The 22,999-nt window shown below is 31.7% G+C and overlaps 1 protein-coding gene across 4 annotated transcripts; it reads right to left on the reverse strand.

Moving 5' to 3' along the window:
- Positions 1–2,130: 2,130 nt before the first annotated feature.
- Positions 2,131–22,708, reverse strand: LOC100246648 (uncharacterized). Of its 4 annotated transcripts, XR_787519.3 has the most exons (8): positions 22,251–22,708; positions 21,571–21,748; positions 17,412–17,509; positions 4,815–4,911; positions 3,918–4,003; positions 3,733–3,822; positions 2,881–2,998; positions 2,131–2,574 (listed from the first exon to the last, which is right to left on the reverse strand). XR_787519.3 is itself a non-coding variant. In XM_010661911.3 (7 exons), the coding sequence occupies exons 1-6, from the start codon at positions 22,509–22,511 to the stop codon at positions 3,769–3,771; spliced, it is 774 nt and encodes a 257-aa protein (XP_010660213.1). In that variant the 5' UTR covers positions 22,512–22,708; the 3' UTR covers positions 2,131–2,574; positions 3,733–3,768. The 4 variants fall into 4 exon arrangements, 3 of the variants coding, with proteins under 3 accessions (XP_010660213.1, XP_002266454.2, XP_010660214.1); XM_010661911.3 differs by lacking the exon at positions 2,881–2,998; XM_002266418.5 differs by lacking the exon at positions 2,131–2,574 and having other exon boundaries at positions 2,770–2,998.
- Positions 22,709–22,999: the final 291 nt, after the last annotated feature.

Consider the following 22,999-nt stretch of genomic DNA (forward strand, 5'->3'; position numbering starts at 1 on the left):
CTCAATATCTACTCACATAAAGTGGGCACGGACTAGTCCCAAGGACGCTCTAACTATGCATCCTAAATGTATTCACTCAGGCTAGCAAGAAGTCATAGGCATCCCAACTAAACTCCTCACACATAATGAAGGATCATTGATCAATGCATTCAACCATGCCTTAAGAGCACTAGACCTAATGAACATTAAGTACCATCCAATGACTCGCACCTAGGACTCATATGAAAAATTAACCTTGTGTCAGAGATGTGTCCCATCAATAGTAAACATTCCCCTAACAATCCGTTGAGTGCCACCTAAGCAACCAATGGCAAACTCAACATGACACCCTATGCAACCCCAACAACTCATCCCTTCTTAAGGAGAGGGTTGATCATCTTACAAGCCAATCATGACACAAAAAGGGAACACTATACAAGCATGCCTTATGTCATGAACTTAGGCTTTTCCTAAGCTCACGTGTGGCACTTAGGCAATTCAAGTAACTTAATGTTGCCAAGTCAGCCTTCCCCACATGCTTAGCTTTTTATGCTAAGCTATGCACACAACTCAATAGTTATGAACAACAAAGGAAACAACACTTGAAGAGTTAGGAAGAATGAAACTTGTATTACACAAGGACACCTTATAATACTTAGAAGGCTCTCAAATTCTTAGTGTCTTGGCCAAATGAGGTTATCTCTTATTTATAGGCACTTAAGGAACTCTCTGGAACCACAAAGTTCCTTACATCTCTAGAATTCTCTAGAAAAGCCTACATAAGTGCTATGTACAACATATGTACAAGAGTTCTCCAGAACTCTCTAGAATACCCCACACACATCCCTTGTCTTCCATACTAGTGTAGAGATATGTGGATATCTCTAAACTTCTTCAAAATCTTTCGTACTCTTCCACTATTAGGCAAGTGCAGACTGTTCTAGGAGGTTCCAAAAGCTTCTTGCTTATTCATGCTCAAGGGAGGGTAATTTGAGCAGTTTGTAACATCTAACTCCCAAGAGAGGATGAAGGTCTATTCCCAATTTCCCACACATTTGAACTATTTCCACTTCCACTAACCTTTATCTTTCAATTTTTGAGCCTCAAGCCAATATGTTCCCACCACCCTTCTTTTTAGTTTTAACCTGATGAAGGAATGTAATCAAGGGTCACCTTGATGACACCTTGGTGCAAGTCACCAATCAATAACTCACACTATTGAATTAGACCAACAAGTGAACCCGACTTAGAGTTTGAATGCCAACAAGTATAATAAACTTTATTTACATCAAAGTTTTATTTAGTAAATATGGATGACCTAGAATAAATATTTGCGTGACTTAATTTTAACTCGTTTTAATTGTAAGTTAAAATAAAAAAATAATAATTTTAGAAATATTTTCATAATATTGGTTATGAAGTGTTAATGTTGTATGTTATTTTTCATGTTATTTTATTTTCCTACCATTTTCCTTCAAAGGGAAAACATATTAATTGAAATTTTTTAATTTTCCTTCCTTCAACTTTTTTTCCCTTTTATATTGACTTTCTATTTTCTTTCCTTGACATCTTTCAAACATTGCTTAAGAATACACAAATAATTTTCCAACAAACAAAATCATACTAAAAGACAAAATTCATAGCATATATCACCTGCTGTGTTTAATATTCAAAAGACCAAAAAAGGGAAAATGCATTTTTACTTTAAATTTAGCACTTAAAAGAGAAACAAAAGCCCTAATATCATACATGGTTTCAAAATCACTCCAATTTTATTTTATTTTTATGGAGAAATTTGATTCTTTATTAATAATGTTAATAATCAAACTATTTAAACTTTTATAAATAATAAATATTATAAATTATTAAATAATATAAGTTAACTATTATGTTAAATATATATATATATATATGTTAATAATTTTTTATTTTTTGGCCTAAGAATTTTATGTTGGAAAGAGCACTTAAAAAGTAAAAAATTACAAATCACAAAAATCCTCAAATTCTAAATAAATAGAAAATAAATAAATAAATAAGAACCATTTTCTATCAACACCTTGTCCAACATGTTTTCTAAATTAGAAAATTATTTTATTTTAAAAACCAGAAATATCTTTTAACCATAATAACCCTAAAAAAAAACATGAGAAATTTATTGGATAAATTACAATAGATATTATCTTAATTCCATTCAGATGTCATCTTATCCAACTGTCATTCATAATCAGAAAATGTGACACCAAGCACAATGCCAACGCAATTTATCACCTCTTAATCCTCTTGTTGTTTCTACCCCATACCCCTTTCTCAAGTAGAAGATGGATCCGATTACACTAAATCTCAGGGTATGAGAAAGAAAAAAAAAATGTTAAAGGGCAGTGGCTTCCACATAGGCCTAAACTATGGAGTTAGAAATCCTAATTTCCAATTAAGCAATATGTTTAGCTTTCAAACAATTACATGTAGCAAATATATTTCATATAATAATTAACCCTAAATGCTTGCAAGCCCATTCACATCCCCATCCAAGCACAAGTTCAGAAAATAGACGTTACTCCCTTCATCTCCCTTCTCTCTTTCAATTTAAAACCTACCCTGTTCAATTATACACACAACCAAATTATTAGCAATTTTAGCCTTTCATTCCAGTCTGAAAACTGAAAAGGACCACACAAGAAATGGTTTAAAAACCTACCAAGTACTAGAAAGTAATTTCTAAAAATATGGGGCAGCAAATAAGTACAGAGATATATCAGGGTTCAAAGCTCTTGTTTCAGAGCATAGAGAAAATTGTTTGTAACATATGCTTTCTTATTCAAATAACTCGGACAATTTCAAATATATACCAATGTCATGTCCTTTTAAATCTGCTTACAATTAGTAATACAAAATGTCACTTACATGATTGTATATCAAGCCCCTCCCCTTCTAACATCCTGTATATTTAGTTTTGCCAGTTCATAGGCATAACAGGAACCACATTGCAAGGACCTCAAAGTGCATAGAAATTCGTCCCAATCTGTAACAAGCATTGCATGATCATGTAAACCCTTCCCCTTGTGGACTTTTTGGCTCATCCATGGAAATAAAACTGATCCAGGATGCTTCTCCTAACTCAACAAATGAACCAATTTTACTTAAGACCTGTTTGGACTGACTTCTTGGAAGTCAAAAGCCCCTTTTTAACCTCAATGAAAGATTCAAGATGTGGTTGGGTAATGTTAATAAATAAGCTTTTTGTCTATAAAAAGTTAAATAATGAAAATTTCTTCGTTTGGTATCATGAAAGTATAACATGTTCAATAAAAGTTTTAGCACTTAAAATCAATGACTTCATTTTTTTATTTTTTTTATTTTTTTTATTTTCATTTTTTGGCTTCAGCTTCAGCTTTTGAGTGAGACCTTCCAAAGGCAATAATTTTTCCCCCTTTTCTTAATCATCTTTTGATGACTATTAGATGACAATTAGATTCCCGATGAATGACAGCAGATTAAAAAAAATTTATTATCATGACTACTTTTTGTGATCAACTAAATTCTGGCACTGGACTCGATCCTAAAGGGTATGTGTCTTCAAAGAATAAATGAACAAATAATTTTAAGAGCAGGTTTAAAAGCCCATTTCATACACAATAAAATAAAAACAATACTAGGCTATTAAGGGTTTCTTGCTTTGGTTACTACCATTAGGTTCAAATGTTCCTATACCTGTATAGTTAACATGGAAAAGAAATACTATCCAGCTTTACTTACTTGGCTTACTATCATCAGGTCCATCTCTTCTGGTGCTCACTTATGTAATACACTCTTCTTTGAAAGCTTTGGTTTCTTTTGTATATGGTTCTGCCAAGTGAGTCAGGAGACACCCAAAGTAAGCATACCCAAAGTAAGGCAAAGCATAAACATGGAAGCCATACAACACCAAAGAATTAATGTACCTTTTGTCTTTCCAAGGCTTCAAAATCTGTCCTCTCCCTCCAATTGCTCTTACGTAGTTTGATTGGCCTATTTCCAACATATTTTCCTGAAAATTGAGATTTAAATCAACATACGTAAGTCATTATAGCAGAAACTTCTCAACATTAAAACTTGTTATTTTAAGTCATTATAACCTTCAGCATCGTCATATTTTCAAGATGTAAATGGTACAATTATATTAGCACAAAATTTTATATTTGATTTAAATGAAATATTCCAATATTATTAGACCAACTGGACATGGAAAAATTACATTAAATGTGCAATTAACTTTTTTTGTTTTTTTGGTAAGTGTAGATGTATTTGAAATGTGCAATTAACCATATACTACTCCTATTTTAGCATTTTCCCTTTTTGGCCATGTGAAAACTCAGGCATAATGAGGGTTAAATACCCATTGCAAAGCTCATCCCATCCATCACAGTGTCAGCTAACTTATAACCATGTTCTATGTCTGAAAACTCACATCCTGATAAAAAAAATGTTAACTAATACCCATATTCTGCGTTTGACACCAGCATCTTGTCAGTGCAGTAATGAGGTAATTATCTATTTGTCTTATGCTGTCCATGATCAACAGCTTAATAAAATCGAAAAAGTAACTAATAATTATAGATGATATGTTCTTGAAGAAATTGAAGGAGATCAAATCCAATTAACCAACATTATGGTAGGAAGTAGATTACATGTCATATAATCTCACATGTAGTGAAGAGAGCGTGTTCAATAAAATCCCATGCAGACTGCAAAAGATCACACTGAGTTTCATTGCACCAATTACATTGTTGTTATGCATAGTGCCCAACAAGCAAACTTGAAAACATGGAAGAAGACAAAACCATGAAAAGATCTATTACCGTTCATTTCCTTAAGTGCTGCTGCAAGGTCTAAAGGGTTGGAAAAGCTAACAAATCCATAGCCCCTGGTTTTTCCTGTCCGCTTATCTCTGACAACCTGTGAGTGTGAGGAACTATGCATTAGTTTCCAACCATAAAAAGTGATATGACAAGTCCTCATTCAAAAAATTAACAGCCAGCCTGCAAGATCACAGTAATTAATGAAATGTCCCACAAAGATGCACAGACACAAGATTTGAGACAATGGAATGCAGCCAATAAATTAGTATAGGTAACCCATCACAATGTGCCTGCAATTGCATAGCTCAGAGCCTAATCCAGCACACCCATCCACCAACCCACTGAATCTCGCACAGCCCAAAATATGATTAGGATCATATTATGTTGAAAGTAACAGATGGGTCTTCTTTCAAATGAAATGAAATAGCTCAGACAACAGCTACCCAAAGCTCAAGTGGGAAACCACTATCCGGTTAGAACACTTCCAAAGATTTGAAGGAAACTACACCAGTTCGACATGCTCAATAGCAACATGATGAAAGAGGTTAGTTTGGAAAAATACTGTTTGCTCATTTCAATTCTAAGTTGCTCCATTACAAAATCATTGGACCACCCACAGGAAATTAAAAGCATAGAACAAAAGCTTAGGCCAGCATTAAAAACAATGAAATCCAATAAGGATAAAGAACTTGTTTTACATTCTATGCTCAACTCAGAACACAACCTATTGCCAATCTTAGCTGGGCAACACCAACTGTACCCAAACCATTCTGGGTAAATATTACAAGACTTCGCCTGATTCCATGTAACCTCTAGTCAAGCCGCCAAGCCAACAGATGCATAACTAAAGCTATTCAGCGGATCAGATCAAATTTAACCAACTCAATTCCTAATATCCACCCTAACTCCCCATATCCCATATTACATGGCCGGACCTGATCTTGATTAGTTTTTAAATCTCATGTTCAGGAAATAAAAAATTTATTGCATCACTTAGAATCCTTGGGACATAAAATTCCAAAGGTTGTCGAGGCCCTTGAGGCCAAGCAGAGGTGGTGAGGAGATGGAAACATTTTGAATAATAACAATAATAGTGATGATTCCTAAGGTTGTCAAGGCCCTTGAGGCTAGGTAGATAATGACAGGTAGATAATGATTCCAATGTTTGTGAAGGTGGTGATAATAATAATAATAATGATGATATTTCAAATAATAATAATGATAATGTTTCAAATAATAATAATAATGATGATGATGATTCCAAAGGTTGTCAGGGCCCTTGAGGCTAGGCAGATATGGTGAGGAAGGGTTGTCAAGGCCCTTTTAGGCCAAGCAAAGGTAAATAATGATTTCCAAAGGTTGTCAGGGTGGAAAAGATGGTGAGGAGATGGAAAGGTTTTGAATGATAGTAATAATTATCATTCCTAAGGTTGTCAAGGCCCTTAAGGCCAAGCATATAATGATTCCAAAGATTGTCAAGGTGGTGATGATGATACTGATGATCATCATCATATATAATAATAATAATAAATCCTAGAGCTATATGTCAATCTGTTAAAGATGAAATATTATTATTACAATATAATCCTAATAATACTCAAGCCTTTGTTCCTAAAAAATTAAAATGGAATGAAATTACTCAAGGAGGTAAATGGGAATTAAAAGATTTAACTCTTCCAAAACCAATCAAACCTTTAACAACTCCTTCAAAAATTATACAACATACAGATGGTACTATTCAAGTAGAATTTAGTCCAGCCTCTAGATATTCATTTAGTCAAGATTTTATATCTGCAAGACCTTCTACCTCAAATCCTAGTCTAAATGGTGTTGATTTTACTCCAAAAATTCCTATTCCTGTATATCAGCAACAAGAATCTCCTCCTGCTTCACCGACTCATTCGGATATGTATCCTAATCAAGTCAATATTATTTATAAGAAAAATTATAAAAAGACTCCTTTTACTCCTAATATAGAATGGATAAAATCAGATTATTTTGTCCCTTATAATAATACTAAAAGAGCTTATTTTCAATCATTTCCCCTTCAAACTAGAAATGCATTAAGAAAACAATATGAAAAATATATGAATCAAAAGAAAATTATTATTCCTTTTTTCTATTGGTTTTTCAAACTTAAAAAATAAAGAAAACAAATCATAACCTAAAGAGATAAAGAAGGACATCAATTAGCAATAAAACACTCAGAACATGTTCAAAAAAGAATTTTAACAATAACTTCAAAATTAGGTTCACAACCACCCATAAATAATCATCAATTTAATTTTGATAATAATTCAATTTCTGCATCACCCTTTAAAATTCCAAGAACCAAAGATGAACAAAGTCCCATAATTTACAAGGATATTAAACAAGTTCAACAACAATTAAATTATACAAATCATTCTCTTCAACATCTAAATCAACAAACAACAAAAATTTCTAAATTTTTGTTTTCTTCTACCTCGGGAGGGAAGATAGGAGAAACAGAAACATTATCATCAAAATCCTTAAAAATTTCCTCAACTTTATCATCATCATCATCATCCTCTAAATCTTTAGAACAACCTTTTATTATTCCTATAAATGCTGCAAAATCAAATATTCAATTATCCACACCAACAGAAACAATGTTAAAAGAAATACAAATTAGATTAGACAAACTCAATATTAACGGTATTAAGAATCAAATTCAAACTATAACAAAAGGAAAATCATAAATAAATAAATTAGAAGAACAATTCAAAATGTCTCCTGATTCAATAGAAAAACCTCCTGCAATAGTCAATGCAATTTCTAATAATTTTGTAAGTAGAAAAAATTATTATTCAAAACCCTCTTTTCCTGACGTCCAATTAGAAGATAGAAATTATCAATTAGCTGCTAGTTATGATGGTAGTAGTTTTTATGAATGGAATATAGATGGAATGAGTGAACATCAAATAATTAATTTACTTCATGAAATGATGATGGCTGCTGACGCCTATAGAATCAAAACCCGTAATTCTGACTTTCATGCTGCCAGTGCCCTAGTAATAGGATTCACTGGTTTACTTAAAGGATGGTGGGATCATTATTTGAGTCAAAATGATAGAGAATACATATTAAATGCAAAAAAGACAATAGTTAAAGAAGAAGGAACATCAGTTCAATCCTATGAAGAAGATGCTGTCAATACATTAATATTTGCTATAACAAAACATTTTATAGGAGATCCAGTTTATTTTCAAGAAAGAACTTCTGAAATCCTTAATAATCTTAGATGCCCAACACTTCAAGATTTCAAGTGGTATAAAGATATATTTTTGGTCAAAGTTATGACAAGACATGATTGTGGAAGTCATTATTGGAAAGAAAAATTTATATCAGGTTTACCCACTCTATTTGCAGAAAAGGTTAAACAAAGAATAAGAAATATTCATAATGGTAGAATTCCTTATGAGTCATTAACATATGGAGAATTAATTACTTTTGTTAATAATGAAGGATTAGCCCTTTATACAGATCTTAAATTAAAGAGTCACATGAAAAAAGAAAAACAAGATAGTAAAAAAGAATTGGGAAAATTTTGTTCATGTTATGGTTATGATACAATAGTTGCTCCTTCAAAAAGAAAAAATAAACAAAATAAAGTAAAAAGTAAAAAACCATACATAGAATCAAAAATTCAAAAGAAATTTGTAAAATCTACTCCTAATAAATCAAAATCTTCAAATAAAACAATTTTAAAAAAGAAAACACCAACATGTTATAAATGTGGAAAAGTAGGACATTACTCAAGAGATTGTCAATTAGAAAACAAGATTAATTCATTAGAAATAAGCTATAAACTTAAAAATCTAATGATAGGATTAATGATTGATAAAGAAAATGAAGAATCAAGTGAAAATTATGACTCAGAAGAAGACAATCAAATACTAATAACACAAGAAATATCAAGTGAAGAGTCAAGTTTAGAAGAAGAATCAGATAATCAAAAGGATTGTGATGGAATTTGTGCATGCTCATATAAGTCAATAAATGTGATTTCAAAATATCCAAAAACTCATTTTAACATCATTATTCGAAATTATGTTCCTCTCATAAACTCAATATATTTTCAAATTTGGTATGATAAAGACAACCATTGGATATTTGTTTTATTCTTTAATAGAGACTAAAATTTGAATTTTGTCTACAAATGGAGCGAGGAAGAATTACATTTGGGAAATTTACTCTTCCAGTAATTCCTAAATGTAATCTGTCATTCCGGATTCATAAAGACATAAAAGGATTAGACAGATCACAAAAATGCATTTTAGACAATCTCTGGAATGCAAAAAGTGATATTCAAAAGTTGGAAGCTTTAAATGTCTTATCTTTCCATTTTAAACAGTTAAATGATAAATTAGAAAGTTTTTCTAACCCTTCAAGTTTTGATATACATTGCACCCCAATGGATACAGATCTTGAAAATTTCATTTGCAGGGAAAAAACAGAAGAATCCAAAGATGCATTTTCAACAGTTTTTCAAAATGAATTTCAAAAAGAACTTTCAAAACCAAATGAAGATTCAAAACTTTCTAAGGAAAGCCAAGAATGTCAAATTTCTAAATTTTCATTTGTTAAGCTAAAGAATTTGGATCTTCTTGAAAGCATTAGACAGATGATCTGTGAAAAGGCTAAAACTACAGGAGAAGCAAAGCAAGAGCATATTATGCAATTTCTTGCTGACTGTAACACTTTTGGAATTACTATTCAAGGGATGAGCTTCACTTCGATTTCTTATTATGACAACACTTATAATAATTGTCCAAAGATCAATCCCTTGTGTAAGGAAATTCCATTAGAAAGGCATGACTGTAAGTGTGCTCTTACTTACCGTATTTGCAAAGCCAACATTGACTTAGACAGTTACAAACCAATAATCATTAAATTCAAAAATGAGTCAATAGAGCTAACTCCTTCTCTTCTCATGGATTATGGAGTTCTTTATCAACTAATTTTCTCTCATCCTGATCAAACCGATGGATTTGAAAGAAAATTAGCAATCTGTGTTTTAAATGCTTTCATCAGAGATTTTAAAGCAGTTGAACTCATCATAGAATGTAAACCTCCAGAATGGTCAAATGATGGAGGAGTTTACCCTACTCAACACCTCATCTTTCTCAAAGCCAATCAAAGAAAATATCAATTGTTCGGTACAGAGAGCCCTTGGTCTTGTACTAAATTTGTCCTCAAAAAACAAATCAGACACTGGAGGTCAAGAATGATTTCAAGAAATCTTGATGCTGAGATTTATAGTTCTTCTAACTATAATCTCATTGTTGAAGACAACAATCAAAAAATCATTTCTTCAATCTATCTTCCAGAAGTCCCTCTTCTTTTCTAGACTCAATTTACTTATCTTGTTGATAAGTACAAAAAAGAATATGTCCTTGAAGAAGAAGCTAGACAAACTTTTGAAAAATATCTCTTAGAAATGCTCAGTTAAGAGATATCAAGAATCTTTTGTACATTTGTAATTATCCAAAAAAAAAAAAAAAAAGTGCATAGTGTTTTTTTTAATAGTAAATTTCGTCTTTTACTATGACTCAAAAGCAAAATAGTGACTCAAAAGCAAAAAAGTGACTCAAAGGCAACATGATGAAAATGAAAAGCAAGAAAGGAGACTTACCTTCTGCAATCCTCATACATGTGGAAGAAAATGAAAGACTCAAAGTTTTCTTGAAGCCTAGAGCCTCGCCTATAAATAGAGCTTCATAGTTCTTCTTCAAGCAGAGTTGAGCAAGGGTTAGTGAGTTGGAAAAGAGTTCGAAAGAGCTTCAAGAGCAGAAAAAAATTAGAGAGTATAAAAATTTTGAGAGTTCAAAAAATTTTCTCTTATAATTTTCTTCTTTGAGTTCGAGTCATCCCTCTGCTGTCAACAACCTGTATTCATCAGCTCTCTATATTAAGGTATATTTTTAATAAACAAAATTTTCAGACTCAAATATTTGTGTTATTATGTTTAAATTTCTGCAATAAATTAGACAGTATTAGACATTAAATATTTCTGTTTTTATGCTTGGAGATAATTAGACAGATTTAATTATTGCGTACATGAATTAATAATTGTAGACTTTCTAAATTTTGATTAAGAGATATAGTTTTTTCTTCAGTTTTTATTGAATAATTTTGACTAATTTCAAAATTTTTTTGTTGATATATTGTATTAATTTTCATGTGAGGAATTAACCAATTATTTAATTGATTTTCTATTTGTGCTATATTTATTTCTTGCCTATTGACAATATTTTGTGTCAATAATGTATGTGCAGAATTATCTGATGAAAATGCAGAACTATTATTAGACCTAAGAGATCTGGAAGAACTACCTCTACTTAATCTCCTTATAATATTACTCATTGTAACAGAAAATAATCACAATTTTATCCTTAATCAATTCAGATAATTTCCTGAACAGGGACCACCACAAGCGGATCAACACGGGACTTACGCTCCTTCTGCCCTTAAACACCGCTTATCACAGGCTGACCAATCCATTCACAGGAAATTCAACCCGAACTAAGTCAGGACTAAATCTGCGATTAGTTACTGTTCCAACTCGTAACACCACTTGGTTCTCAAGCAGAAAATGGCTCTGATACCATTTGCACCCAGGACATACAACAGTTCATGCACGCAATTATTAATTCATGTACGCAATAATTAAATCTGTCTAATTATCTCCAAGTATAAAAACAGAAATATTTAATGTCTAATATTGTCTAATTTATTGCATAAATTTAAACATAATAACACAAATATTTGAGTCTGAAAATTTTGTTTATTGAAAATATACCTTAATATAGAGAGCTAATGAATACAGGTTGTTGACAGTAGAGGAATGACTCGAACTCAAAGAAGAAAATTACAAGAGAAAATTTTTTGAACTCTCAAAATTTTTGCACTCTCTAATTTTTTTCTGCTCTTGAAGCTCTCTCGAACTCTTTTCCAACTCTCTAACCCTTGCTCAACTCTGCCTGAAGAAGAACTATGAAGCTCTATTTATAGGCGAGGCTCTAGGCTTCAAGAAAACTTTGAGTCTTTCATTTTCTTCCACGTGTATGAGGATTGCAGAAGGTAAGTCTCCTTTCTTGCTTTTCATTTTCATCACGTTGCCTTTGAGTCACCTTTTTGCTTTTAAGTCACTATTTTGCTTTTGAGTCATAGTAAAAGACGAAATTTACTATTTAAAAAAAACACTATTCACTTTTTTTTTTTTTTTTTTGGATAATTACAAATATACAAAAGATTCTTGATATCTCTTAACTGAGCATTTCTAAGAGATATTTTTCAAAAGTTCGTCTGGCTTCTTCTTTAAGGACATTCTTTTCTGTACTTATCAACAAGATAAGTAAATTGAGTCTAGAAAAGAAGAGGGACTTTTGGAAGATAGATTGAAGAAATGATTTTTTTATTGTTGTCTTCAGCAATGAGATTATAGTTAGAAGAACTATAAATCTCAGCATCAAGATTTCTTGAAATCATTCTTGACCTCCAGTGTCTGATTTGTTTTTTGAGGACAAATTTAGTACAAGACCAAGGGCTCTCTGTACCGAACAATTGATATTTTCTTTGATTGGCTTTGAGAAGGATGAGGTGTTGAGCAGGGTAAACTCCTCCATCATTTGACCATTCAGGAGGTTTACTTTCTATAATGAGTTCAACTGCTTTAAAATCTCTGATGAAAGCATTTAAAACACAGACTGCTAATTTTCTTCCAAATCCATCGGTTTGATCAGAATGAAAGAAAATTAGTTGATAAAGAACTCCATAATCCATGAGAAGAAAAGGAGTTAGCTCTATTGACTCATTTTTGAATTTAATGATTATTGGTTTGTAACTGTCTAAGTCAATGTTGGCTTTGCAAATACTGTAAGTAAGAGCACACTTACAGTCATGCCTTTCTAATGGAATTTTCTTACACAAGGGATCGATCTTTGGACAATTATTATAAGTGTTGTCATAATAAGAAATCCAAGTGAAGCTCATCCCTTGAATAGTAATTCCAAAAGTGTTACAGTCAGCAAGAAATTGCATAATATGCTCTTACTTTGCTTCTCCTGTAACTTTAGCCTTTTCACAGATCATCTGTCTAATACTTTCAAGAAGATCCAAATTCTTTAGCTTGAAAAATGAAAATCTAGAAATTTGACATTTTTGGCTTTCCTCAGAAAGTTTTGAATCTTCATTTGGTTTTGAAAGTTCTTTTTGAAATTCATTTTGAAAAACTATTGAAAATGCATCTTTGGATTCTTCTATTTTTTCCCTGCAAATGAAATTTTCAAGATCTGTATCCATTGGGGTGCAATGTATATCAGAACTTGAAGGGTTAATGTTAATATTAGTGATGTTACGACTTGGAACAATCTATAATCATTTATTGAGCCTTGAGTTAGTTCAAATTGAATTTTCTATGAACAGTTTAGTCAGCCTAAATAGCAGTGTTTGAAGGGTAGAAGGAACATAAGTCCTATGTTGATCCAATTGTGGTGGTCCCTACTCAAAAAATTATTTGAATTTAACAAAGGATATAATTGTGATTATTTTCTGTGACAATAAGTAATGTATTAAAGGAATTAAGTAAAGTTAGTTCATCCAGATCTTTTAGGATAGATAGTTCTGCATCGCATAGTCCTACATATAATTTAGATAGATATTCATGTAATCTAGACAGTTCTCTATATATTGTACATTCATTAGCTACATTATTTAACCAACATAATTTTTGTTAGTCAAAATTTAGATTCTTCATTATCTAATCAAACAAATATTAATAATTTAAAATTAGATTTGGAAATGATTCAAATTAAAAATCAATTAAATAATTTGACAAATATATTCAAAAGTTCTATTTTTGAATAAAAATCTTTGTAAATAACTTCTATTCATTGATGATCATACTTTTTAAATAAATACTATCAAAAAACATTATAGAAAATCTTCTCCTTTTGTTCTTGACACTGAATGGATTAAACTAGATTTTTTCTCCCCTTACAATGATGCAAAGAGAAATTATTTCAAAACTCTCAAACCTCAAATTAGAAATACTTTACATAAACAATATGAAAACTACGTGTAAGAAATCAAAATAACAATTCCTTTTTTCCACTGGATTTTCAAATTTAGGAAACCTTTTAAAAGAATCATAACATTAACAATAGAAAAAAGAATACAAAATTTTCCAAATAATCCAAATAATAAACTTTTTTTTTTTTTTGATAGGAAAATAATAAACTTTTTAATCAACAAAATTCAAATCTTAATCAAGAAGAGTCAAATTCTAACAAAAATAAAACAAAATTTATCAAATTTTGTTTTCTTTTAGCCTGGGAGAGGTAGAAATAGGAGAAATAGTAGACACAAAAGACGCAAAAACAAAAGAAATAATTGAAGATGTAACTGAAGATTCAAATGCATACAAACAAACAAACAAAATAATAAAATAATGAAATGAAACAAATAAACTCGACAAACCAATAGAAACAAATCATTTGTTTCATTTATTTCATTATTTTGTTGTTTTGTTTGTTTTGTTTGTTTCTATACATTTGAATCTTCAGTTACTTATTCAATTATTTCTTTTGTTCCACTTCTTTTATTTCTAGAGTTTCTCCTACTTCTACCTCTCTCGGGGTAGAAGAAAACAAAATTTGATTAAATTTTATTTCATTTTTGTTAAAATTTAACTCTTCTTGATTAAGATTTGAATTTTGTTGATTAAAAAGTTTATTATTTGGATTATTTGGAGAATTTTTTATCCCTTGTTCTATTGTTAATGTTATGATTCTTTTAAAAGGTTTCCTAAATTTGAAAAACCAATGGAAAAAGGGAATTGTCATTTTGATTTGTTGCATATAGTTTTCATATTATTTACGTAAAGCATTTCTAACTTGAGGTTTGAGACTTTTGAAATAATCTCTCTTTGCACCATTGTAAGGAACAAAAGGAGAAGTTTTTCTACAACGTTTTATAATTGTATTGATATAAAAAGTATTGACTAGCAAAATGAGTAGAAGTTATTGACAAAGATTTTTGTTCAAAAATAGGAACTTTTGGAGTAAAGTTTAAAATATTTGTCAAATTATTTAATTGATTTTCAATTTGAATCATTTATAGATCTAATTTCAAATTATTAACATTTGTTTGATTAGATGATGAAGAATCTAAATTTTGACTAGCAAAATTATGTTGATTAAATGATGCAACTAGTGAATCTATAGTATATGAAGAACTGTCTAGATTACATGAATAACAATCTAACGGTCTAAATTATATGCAAAACTATGTGATGCAATATTATCTATCCTAAGAGATTTGGATGAACTAACTCTACTTAATTCCTTTATAATATTCGAAACATTATTATTATTATTATTATTATTCAAAACATAATAATAATACTATTTCTTCGAATAATAATAGTAATAATAATAATAATGTTTTGAATAATAATAATAATAATAATAGTAATAGTCATAGTAATAATAATAATAATAATAATAGTAATAGTAATAGTAATAGTAATAGTATGATCCCAAAGGTTGTCAAGGCCTTTGAGTCCGGGCAAAGGTGGTGAGGAAGGTTGTCAAGGCCCTCAAGCAAAGGTAAATAATGATTCCAAAGGTTGTCAAGGTGGCAAAGATGGTGAGGAAAGTAGTCAAGGTCCTTGAGATTGGGCAGAGGTGGTGAGGAAGGTTGTAAAGGCCCTTAGGGTCAGGCAGAGGTAAATAATGGTTCCAAAGGTTGTCAAGGTGGTGATAATGATAATGATAATAATAATAATAATAATGATCACGATGATGGTGATAATCATAAATCATAATCATAAGAATCATAATCATAATCAAAATAATAATAATCGCATGTTCAAGAAACAAAAAATTTATTGTATCACTTAGAATCCTTGGGACATATAATTCTAAAGGAATATGAAGCAACCTTCTAAATACACTTGATTTTTAGTTAGTTTAAAAAAAAGCATACAAATTATAAATTATTTGATTTATAGAGAAAAAGGGAAGGAAAAAAGAGTGCCAACTACAATCAAGATAATAACAATTGTAATATATCATTAACAAATTTTACATCAAATGCTAGGCATCTTAGAAGAAACCTTTATAAGAAACAATATAAACTTCAAATATAATAGCAACAGACCAAGCCACAATGATAGTGAGACATAAACTATCCTGGAGTTTGGCAATATATGATGTGAATAGTGAAATACTTGACTGCATAGATTTTGCTTTTCTATCAAATAACATACTGCAAATGTCATGCTCTAAAAAATAAGTCATCGGAAACTAAACACTAAGTTGCATCTAGTAATATTGTTTATTGAACTTTCTCCATATCATGTGTCTTTCAAATTTCTACAAAGATTCAGACATCTAACAAACAAAAAGACTATTGAAAAATCTATGACCATCCCAACAAAAAAAAAAAAAAACAGAAAGAGAGAGAGAGAGAGAGAAGACTCCATGTTTTAAAAGGCTATTAAGGCTTATACCTCGAGACTAACCTCAAGGTGAGGCTCTACAAATTAACCTTGAGGCTATAGCCTTGGTTAGGGTAATTGAGGCTTAAGCCTCACCTTGTCGAGGCTTATAGCTTTGATGTTATAACCTCAAGGCTATTGAGGCATAAGTCTCAAATATCTAAAGGATTTTCGGTCTTTATCGGCTTTTAGTATATATTTTATAAGAGCCTTTAGTCTCAATATTCAATGAGTTTTAGTAGGTTCTATCATCTATGCTTTTGTGGACTTCTAATATAGATTTCATGAATTTTGTATTAGGTCCCTACTTGGTTAAACCTTTTACAAAATAAATGTTTACTTGACTTTCAATTAACTTTTTAAATGGAAGGGTAAAAGAGAGATTGAGAAGAATAAAGGAATTATTGATTGTCTTAGTGGTTGATCACACATATAATCTAATTATTGATAGATAAAAAAGATACCACTATAATTAGTGGATGAAGAAGAAGGATGGGTGAATATTAACACCAATGGGGAAGATAATATAACAATAGGATATGATTATATTCCTTGAAAGATCCTAGTGATGATAACAATAATATTGAAAATTATTTGGTAAAACCATGAGAGAAAGCTAAAATTTACAAGAGAAAAAGGAACTAAATTAGAACTATTAACAATGAAAAATAATTAATTTTATCATTATTTTTTTTATAAGAATTAATTTTATCATTATAAATTCTATCTTCTTTAATTACTCAACTTTATTGTGAATTTATGATTTTTTTTATTTTTTGATAATTCTTTATTATTTATTTGTTTTGAGGCTTATGCCTCATTCTAGCTCGAGGCTTACGCCTCGTCTCATTTAGACAAAACACCTCAAGACCACCTTTAGCCTTTTAAAACATTGAGAAGACTATTAAGAAAGCTACCTTAAAAGCATACAATTTTTAAGATCTCTATGAACTTTAAAAACAAAGTAGCCAAGAGAATGGGCAAAAAGCTCACCATGCACCAAGCAAATGATATCTAATAATAGAATTCCTAATAAAGAAAAGGTAAAGAACTTGAATGAAATAGAAACTTACTTTAGCCATATTGAAGGAAGGAAATCGTGAAAATGCTTTTGAAAGAACATCATCATTCACCTCATTGCCAAGATCACCACAAAATAAACGATAATCATCTGCAGGATGCCAACAGTTCTGCCAGGCATGAGAGAAGCATATCCAGGCAAAAAGGAGGGGTAGGAACATATACAGCATCATAGGAATAATGTCAATGAACCAATGAGATGTCAATAGTCAACAAGAAAAGCATATAGCACATGGAAATCTACTTTTTTTTTTTTTGTTTTTGTGTTGATGCACATGGAAATCTACTTTTTGTTAGGTGTTGTATATCATATTCATGATCCTTTTTTTTGCCTATGAAGAAACAACACATGGCAACTCATATTAGGCTGTCCTCATGTAACTCATCCCAAATCCAGATCGAATTCTAACATAATTAGATCTTACACCAATGGCTGGTCCAAGAACCCAGAATTTGGCATTACACTTTCACTAGACCAAACAAGCAGTAATAATATTTCATTAGGGATAACAATGGCTTCGGCTGGATAAGGTTGAGCACATACATTGAACCAAAACCGTAAACATAGCCCAAATCAACTCATCTATATTTGACAAGAAGGAAAGTTGAACCTGATCCTTCAATGGAAAACTGATGTGGACCAAGAGAAGATCTAAAATCTGATGGTAAGTAAATCAGTACTTATGCCCATGCTTCAAAATCAACACATCTATATTGAAAAGGAAGGAAAGTTCAACCTGATCCTTCTAAAGCAGATGTGGACCTAGAGAGGACCTAAAATCTGATTGTAAGTAAAACCTAAATCAATTCTTATGCCCATACTTACAGTAGTCCACATCAGCAAGAAGCAAAGAAACTAGATTTTTTTGTTGGATACTTTTTTTCCTCCTCAAGTGCACAAAGCAGTTTTAGTACAAACACGTTTTTTCTGCCCATAGTCTGTGAAAATAGTTTTAGAAGAATTCCTCACCTTTCTTTGTATTACCATTCAATGAAATGAATATGTTGTTTCTAATATAATACAAGCATACATACATACATATATAAAAAACCTACTTTCAAGTTACGTAAAGGTCAAAACCTAAGTTTTACTTTAAAGATGGGAAATAGTATGATGTTTAACCCAACAGTTCCACCATTAACTCTCTTTAATTTGCCTAAGAAAAAAAATGTGCTAGTTCCCACAGCTTACATGGTAGCAAATCAAATGCAACAAGCAATATTTCAGTTATTTAATCCTGGTGACATTAACACAAACTATCCACCTTCAGTTGATAAAAAACTGCATACCACTACTACTGGTACTAGTTTTTTATTTTTTTTTTTGATAGGTAAATAAGCAAAATATATTGAATACTACTAGTACTAGTATTATTATGCAAAGCTGGATGAGAGATCTTGAAATTATTATTCCTTCTACTTTCTTCCATGCAAAAAAATAAAAAAAACATCAAGAATGAGGCTCCAGGGGTTGTGTCAAAGGGATGGAGAGTTTCTAAGGGTGGTTGCCCCTCTCTGGATCTCATAGTCATCAGAGCCAACGATTCCTTACACGAAAAAAAAAAAAAGGAAATTTGATGGATCAGTAAATGTGAATTCAAATCGGTGAATTAGGCAATGCATTTATTGCTAAGGTATCTATTTTTCCCCCTGTTTTTGGTAGGTTTCATGTCTTTTTTCTTTTTTTTGCCTTGTCTCCTTTGTTTCTTTTTTTTTTTTTTTTTCCTTTTTTTTTTAAAGTAAATACTTTTTCCCAAAAGACCATTTGTTTTGACAAAGAATGGGTCCATCAAAGATTTCTCAAAAGAGAACAATTGCTTAAGGTATTAGTTGCCTCAGTAGATATTTGATATTTCTCCATGAAGTTTGGGCAAACTTAGGGTCTGGTTGGAAATGTTCTCAAAAAACAACTTTTAAGAATAGTTCTTAAAAATAGTTTTTCAGAAATAAAACTCTGTTTGGGAACTTAAATATGAAAAACAATTTTCTAGGTTTGTTCTCAATGAATTTTTTTTTTTTTTTTTTTTTTTTGATCGGTAAAGATAATTCATTAAGAGCCAAAAGGCTAAAGAAAGGGTATACACAGAGTATACCAAGATACAAAGAGGCAAAAAACAAAAAGATAAACAAGTTTGACCCTTACTTGGTGACTAGCCAGTCTACAAAATCTAACAAAGAGAGAGTGTGTTCCTCTATATACACCCTAACCCAATTCACAAAAGTGTACAAAAACATGGATTTAATATCTTGGTCGTTCCTCTCAATATCATCGAAGGCCCTCCTATTCCTTTCTTTCCAAATGGTCCACATTAGGCAGAGGGGGGCAACTCTCCAAGCTTTCTCCCTTTTCTTGCCCACGAAAGATCCATGCCATCCGAGGAGGTTCCTTTTCACAGAGGAGTGCATCACCCATTGCACCCTAAAAATGAAGAAGATCAGAAGCCATAACATTCTAGCCTTCTCACAAAACAAGAGAAGGTGATATGTGGTTTCCTCCTCATATTTGCACAAAAAGCACCTATTGGGGATGCTCCAACCAAATCTCTTCAGGCAGTCAATGGTGAGCAGCCTGCACCAGGCCGCCTCCCACCCAAAGAAGTTAGTCCTAATTGGAACTATGCCTTTATGTACAATGCAAAAGTTTTTAAAGTGTTCTCCATTTTTTCAATTGTTGCTCAGAATACTATGTAAAAAACAACTAAAAACACCTAAAATTTGTCCTAAAAAACAGTCTATTTTAAAAATAAATTTTCATGAAATTGTTTTTCATTAGAAGTTTGCCAAACATGTTTTATGTTAGAAACAAAAGCTGTTTTTAAGGATAGTTTCCAAACAAAGCCTTATATTCTCATCATCAGCTAGCTTCCAGAAGGTCTATCTCTTGACATCCAAAATTTACAAGAGTAGGGTGAAGTTATGTGACTGGGTGATATGATGTATATAACTATAAATATGGTCATGGATCAAATGAAAAACCCATTGGGGACAAAAATCCTAAAAAACACAATTCCAAGAGGAATCTTAATGCAGTAAAGCTTGTCGGTGTTTTCTGTCCTAACATTTTACACCCTCTCCTTCAATACATACTATCTAGATCTCTAAAGCTCCTCACATAGCTCCTATACCTTTGCACCAAAATTTTCAAACATTTTTTTTTGCTGACGATTCTAATTTCTGTTTCCCACATTCTTGTGAGACCCTTTCCAAATCAAGTAATTATATGAAAATTTCAAAGCATGTTCTTGGCAAGGAGATTTACAGTAAGAGCATCATAAACATGATAACATCACATCTTTTATCTTTTGTGTTAATAGCTGATAGCTTTTCTAATTTTACTTCTGATGACATTTTAAATATTAATATCTAATTAGAACAAAAGGTCACTCTCTAGTTATTTTTTCTTTTTTTTTTTTTTTTTTGATAACCAAAGATCTTTTCATGGCCAAGCCCTTAGGACTCTCCCACTCTCTAGTTTATTAACCTCAAAAACCTAAAATCTCGAGGTCTCTATAGCATCTAACACAGATTCTAGTTAATCCATGAAGCACAATGCGCTTCTATAAAGATAGCAATTTCTAGCAGTTAGGAGTAACTTTCACGAAATATGTGCAATACACAGATTTGGATTCAAAAAGAACTGACATCAAAGTCAAGGCCCATGACCTGTATTTGATACTAGAAACATATAAAGATAGCAATTTCTAGCAGTTGGGAGTAACTTTCACGAAATATGTGCAATACACAGATTTGGATTCAAAAAGAACTGACATCAAAGTCAAGGCCCATGACCTGTATTTGATACTAGAAACTAGAAAATCATAGAACCCATAGAACTTTTGACAACATTCATCAAACAGAAAATTGTACAACCAAACCAATAACTTAGATACTTTTCATTCTTAGTTTCAGATTCTGCGAAAGAGATGCACCACTAAGCAAACCAAGCTTACAGCAGTCATTGTACAGGAACAAAGATTATCTCCAATTATCTGTATGAAAAATAATTTCCAAAAAATTATCACCCATTATTCATTTGAAAAATAGTTTAATCATTAACTCAAATTACACAATTTACAAAAAGATTGTCATCTTCATCAGTAATGCAAAAGAAAAGAAAAGAAAAGGCAAAGATAGAGGGAAAACGAATCATACTTTCTGGCCACTCTGCAAGCGTTGGATCCTCCCAAGTTTGACCAGCAGCTTTACGGGGAATTGCTTTCTTCTTTGTCTCAGCTTTGTGCTCAATTTCACTGCTGGCAAGGGCAGCTTTTACACTCTCAAGAGCTTCAGGAGTGATTGTCTGTGCATCCCTTTGGAATAACTGTTGAGCCTGTTTACACATGCTAAAAAATTACAAACATGAATGGTAATATACCCAAGCATTATTCAACTAATCTCTGGAAAGAAACATATATATGCCTTTCATAGTGTCATATTTTAAAGGATAAGCATCAAATTCCTTTTGAAACAGTCTCATGTGTAGCATTTAGGTGTAGAATTTCCATCCCAAAATTGGTAATTTCACTCTTATTCTTAGAAAAGTAAAATTTTCATCTATTATCGATTTCAAATAAAAAAATAAAAAGAAAAAGGAATAATGATTCCACTATTATTGAGTTAATTTACATCAATACTTGTAGAAGATTCAAAGTAAATAGCAATCGAAGCCACAATCCATGTGGAGATTCGATCAATTCGTCAATTCAACAAAAAACACATGAATCCTAGATCCACAAAAACCATTCCACAATGGAAAGCAATACTTTTTGAGTTCCATGGAGCCCAAACCCCAAGTCAAAACATTAAAGCCAGGGAGGAAAAAAAATTCACACCTGCTGATACTGCGGGAGCGAGTAGACGCCGGCAACAGGCGCCGGAGCCGGGTACACAGGAGCCACAGCCGGAATCTTGACGGGTGGCACAGGTACTTGGACAGGCGGCGGAGGAGGGGCAACGTAGGGCTTAGGGTACTGAGAAACAGCGGCCATTGGATCAGACTGTTGAAGGTGGAAGGGCAGAGGAAAATAGGAAGCGTTTGAGTAGGTGAATTGAGAGGATGAGGAAGTAGAAGATGAAGCGGAGGTTGAAGCCATGGGTAGAAGAACTCAACCTTATACAACGTCGTTCGGAATCTAGGGTTTCTGGTGGTCGTGATTGAAATCTATGTTCCTTGTTGGAACGACACGGAGAAAATCTGGCGGTAAAGATATAGAACAGAGGAACTACAGAATTTCTAGCAGTTTCTGGAATGCTTTGAAAGGAAAAGCAGGCGGAGAAGAATCAAATAATAAATTTATTTTTTATTTTAATTTTTTTATCTCAACGTAAAGATTACCTCTCCCACCATAGTGCCATGTTATTATCTTTAGAAAAAAAATAATAATAAAGTAATTTTTTTTTTTTTTTTTTTTTTTGGGATAACGGGGCTGAAGTTAACGACCGATAAACCTTCAATATAGCCCCAAGGGACTCCAACTAATGAAAAAAATTAAAGTAATAAATAAACATAAAATTAATTTAACTAAAATGAATTGATCTCAAGGTAAAAAGTTAGTTACCATGACAGTAAAAAGTATGCACA

The sequence above is a fragment of the Vitis vinifera genome, chromosome 14 (genome assembly GCF_030704535.1).
Source record: "Vitis vinifera cultivar Pinot Noir 40024 chromosome 14, ASM3070453v1".
NCBI classification, from domain to species: Eukaryota; Viridiplantae; Streptophyta; class Magnoliopsida; order Vitales; family Vitaceae; genus Vitis; species Vitis vinifera.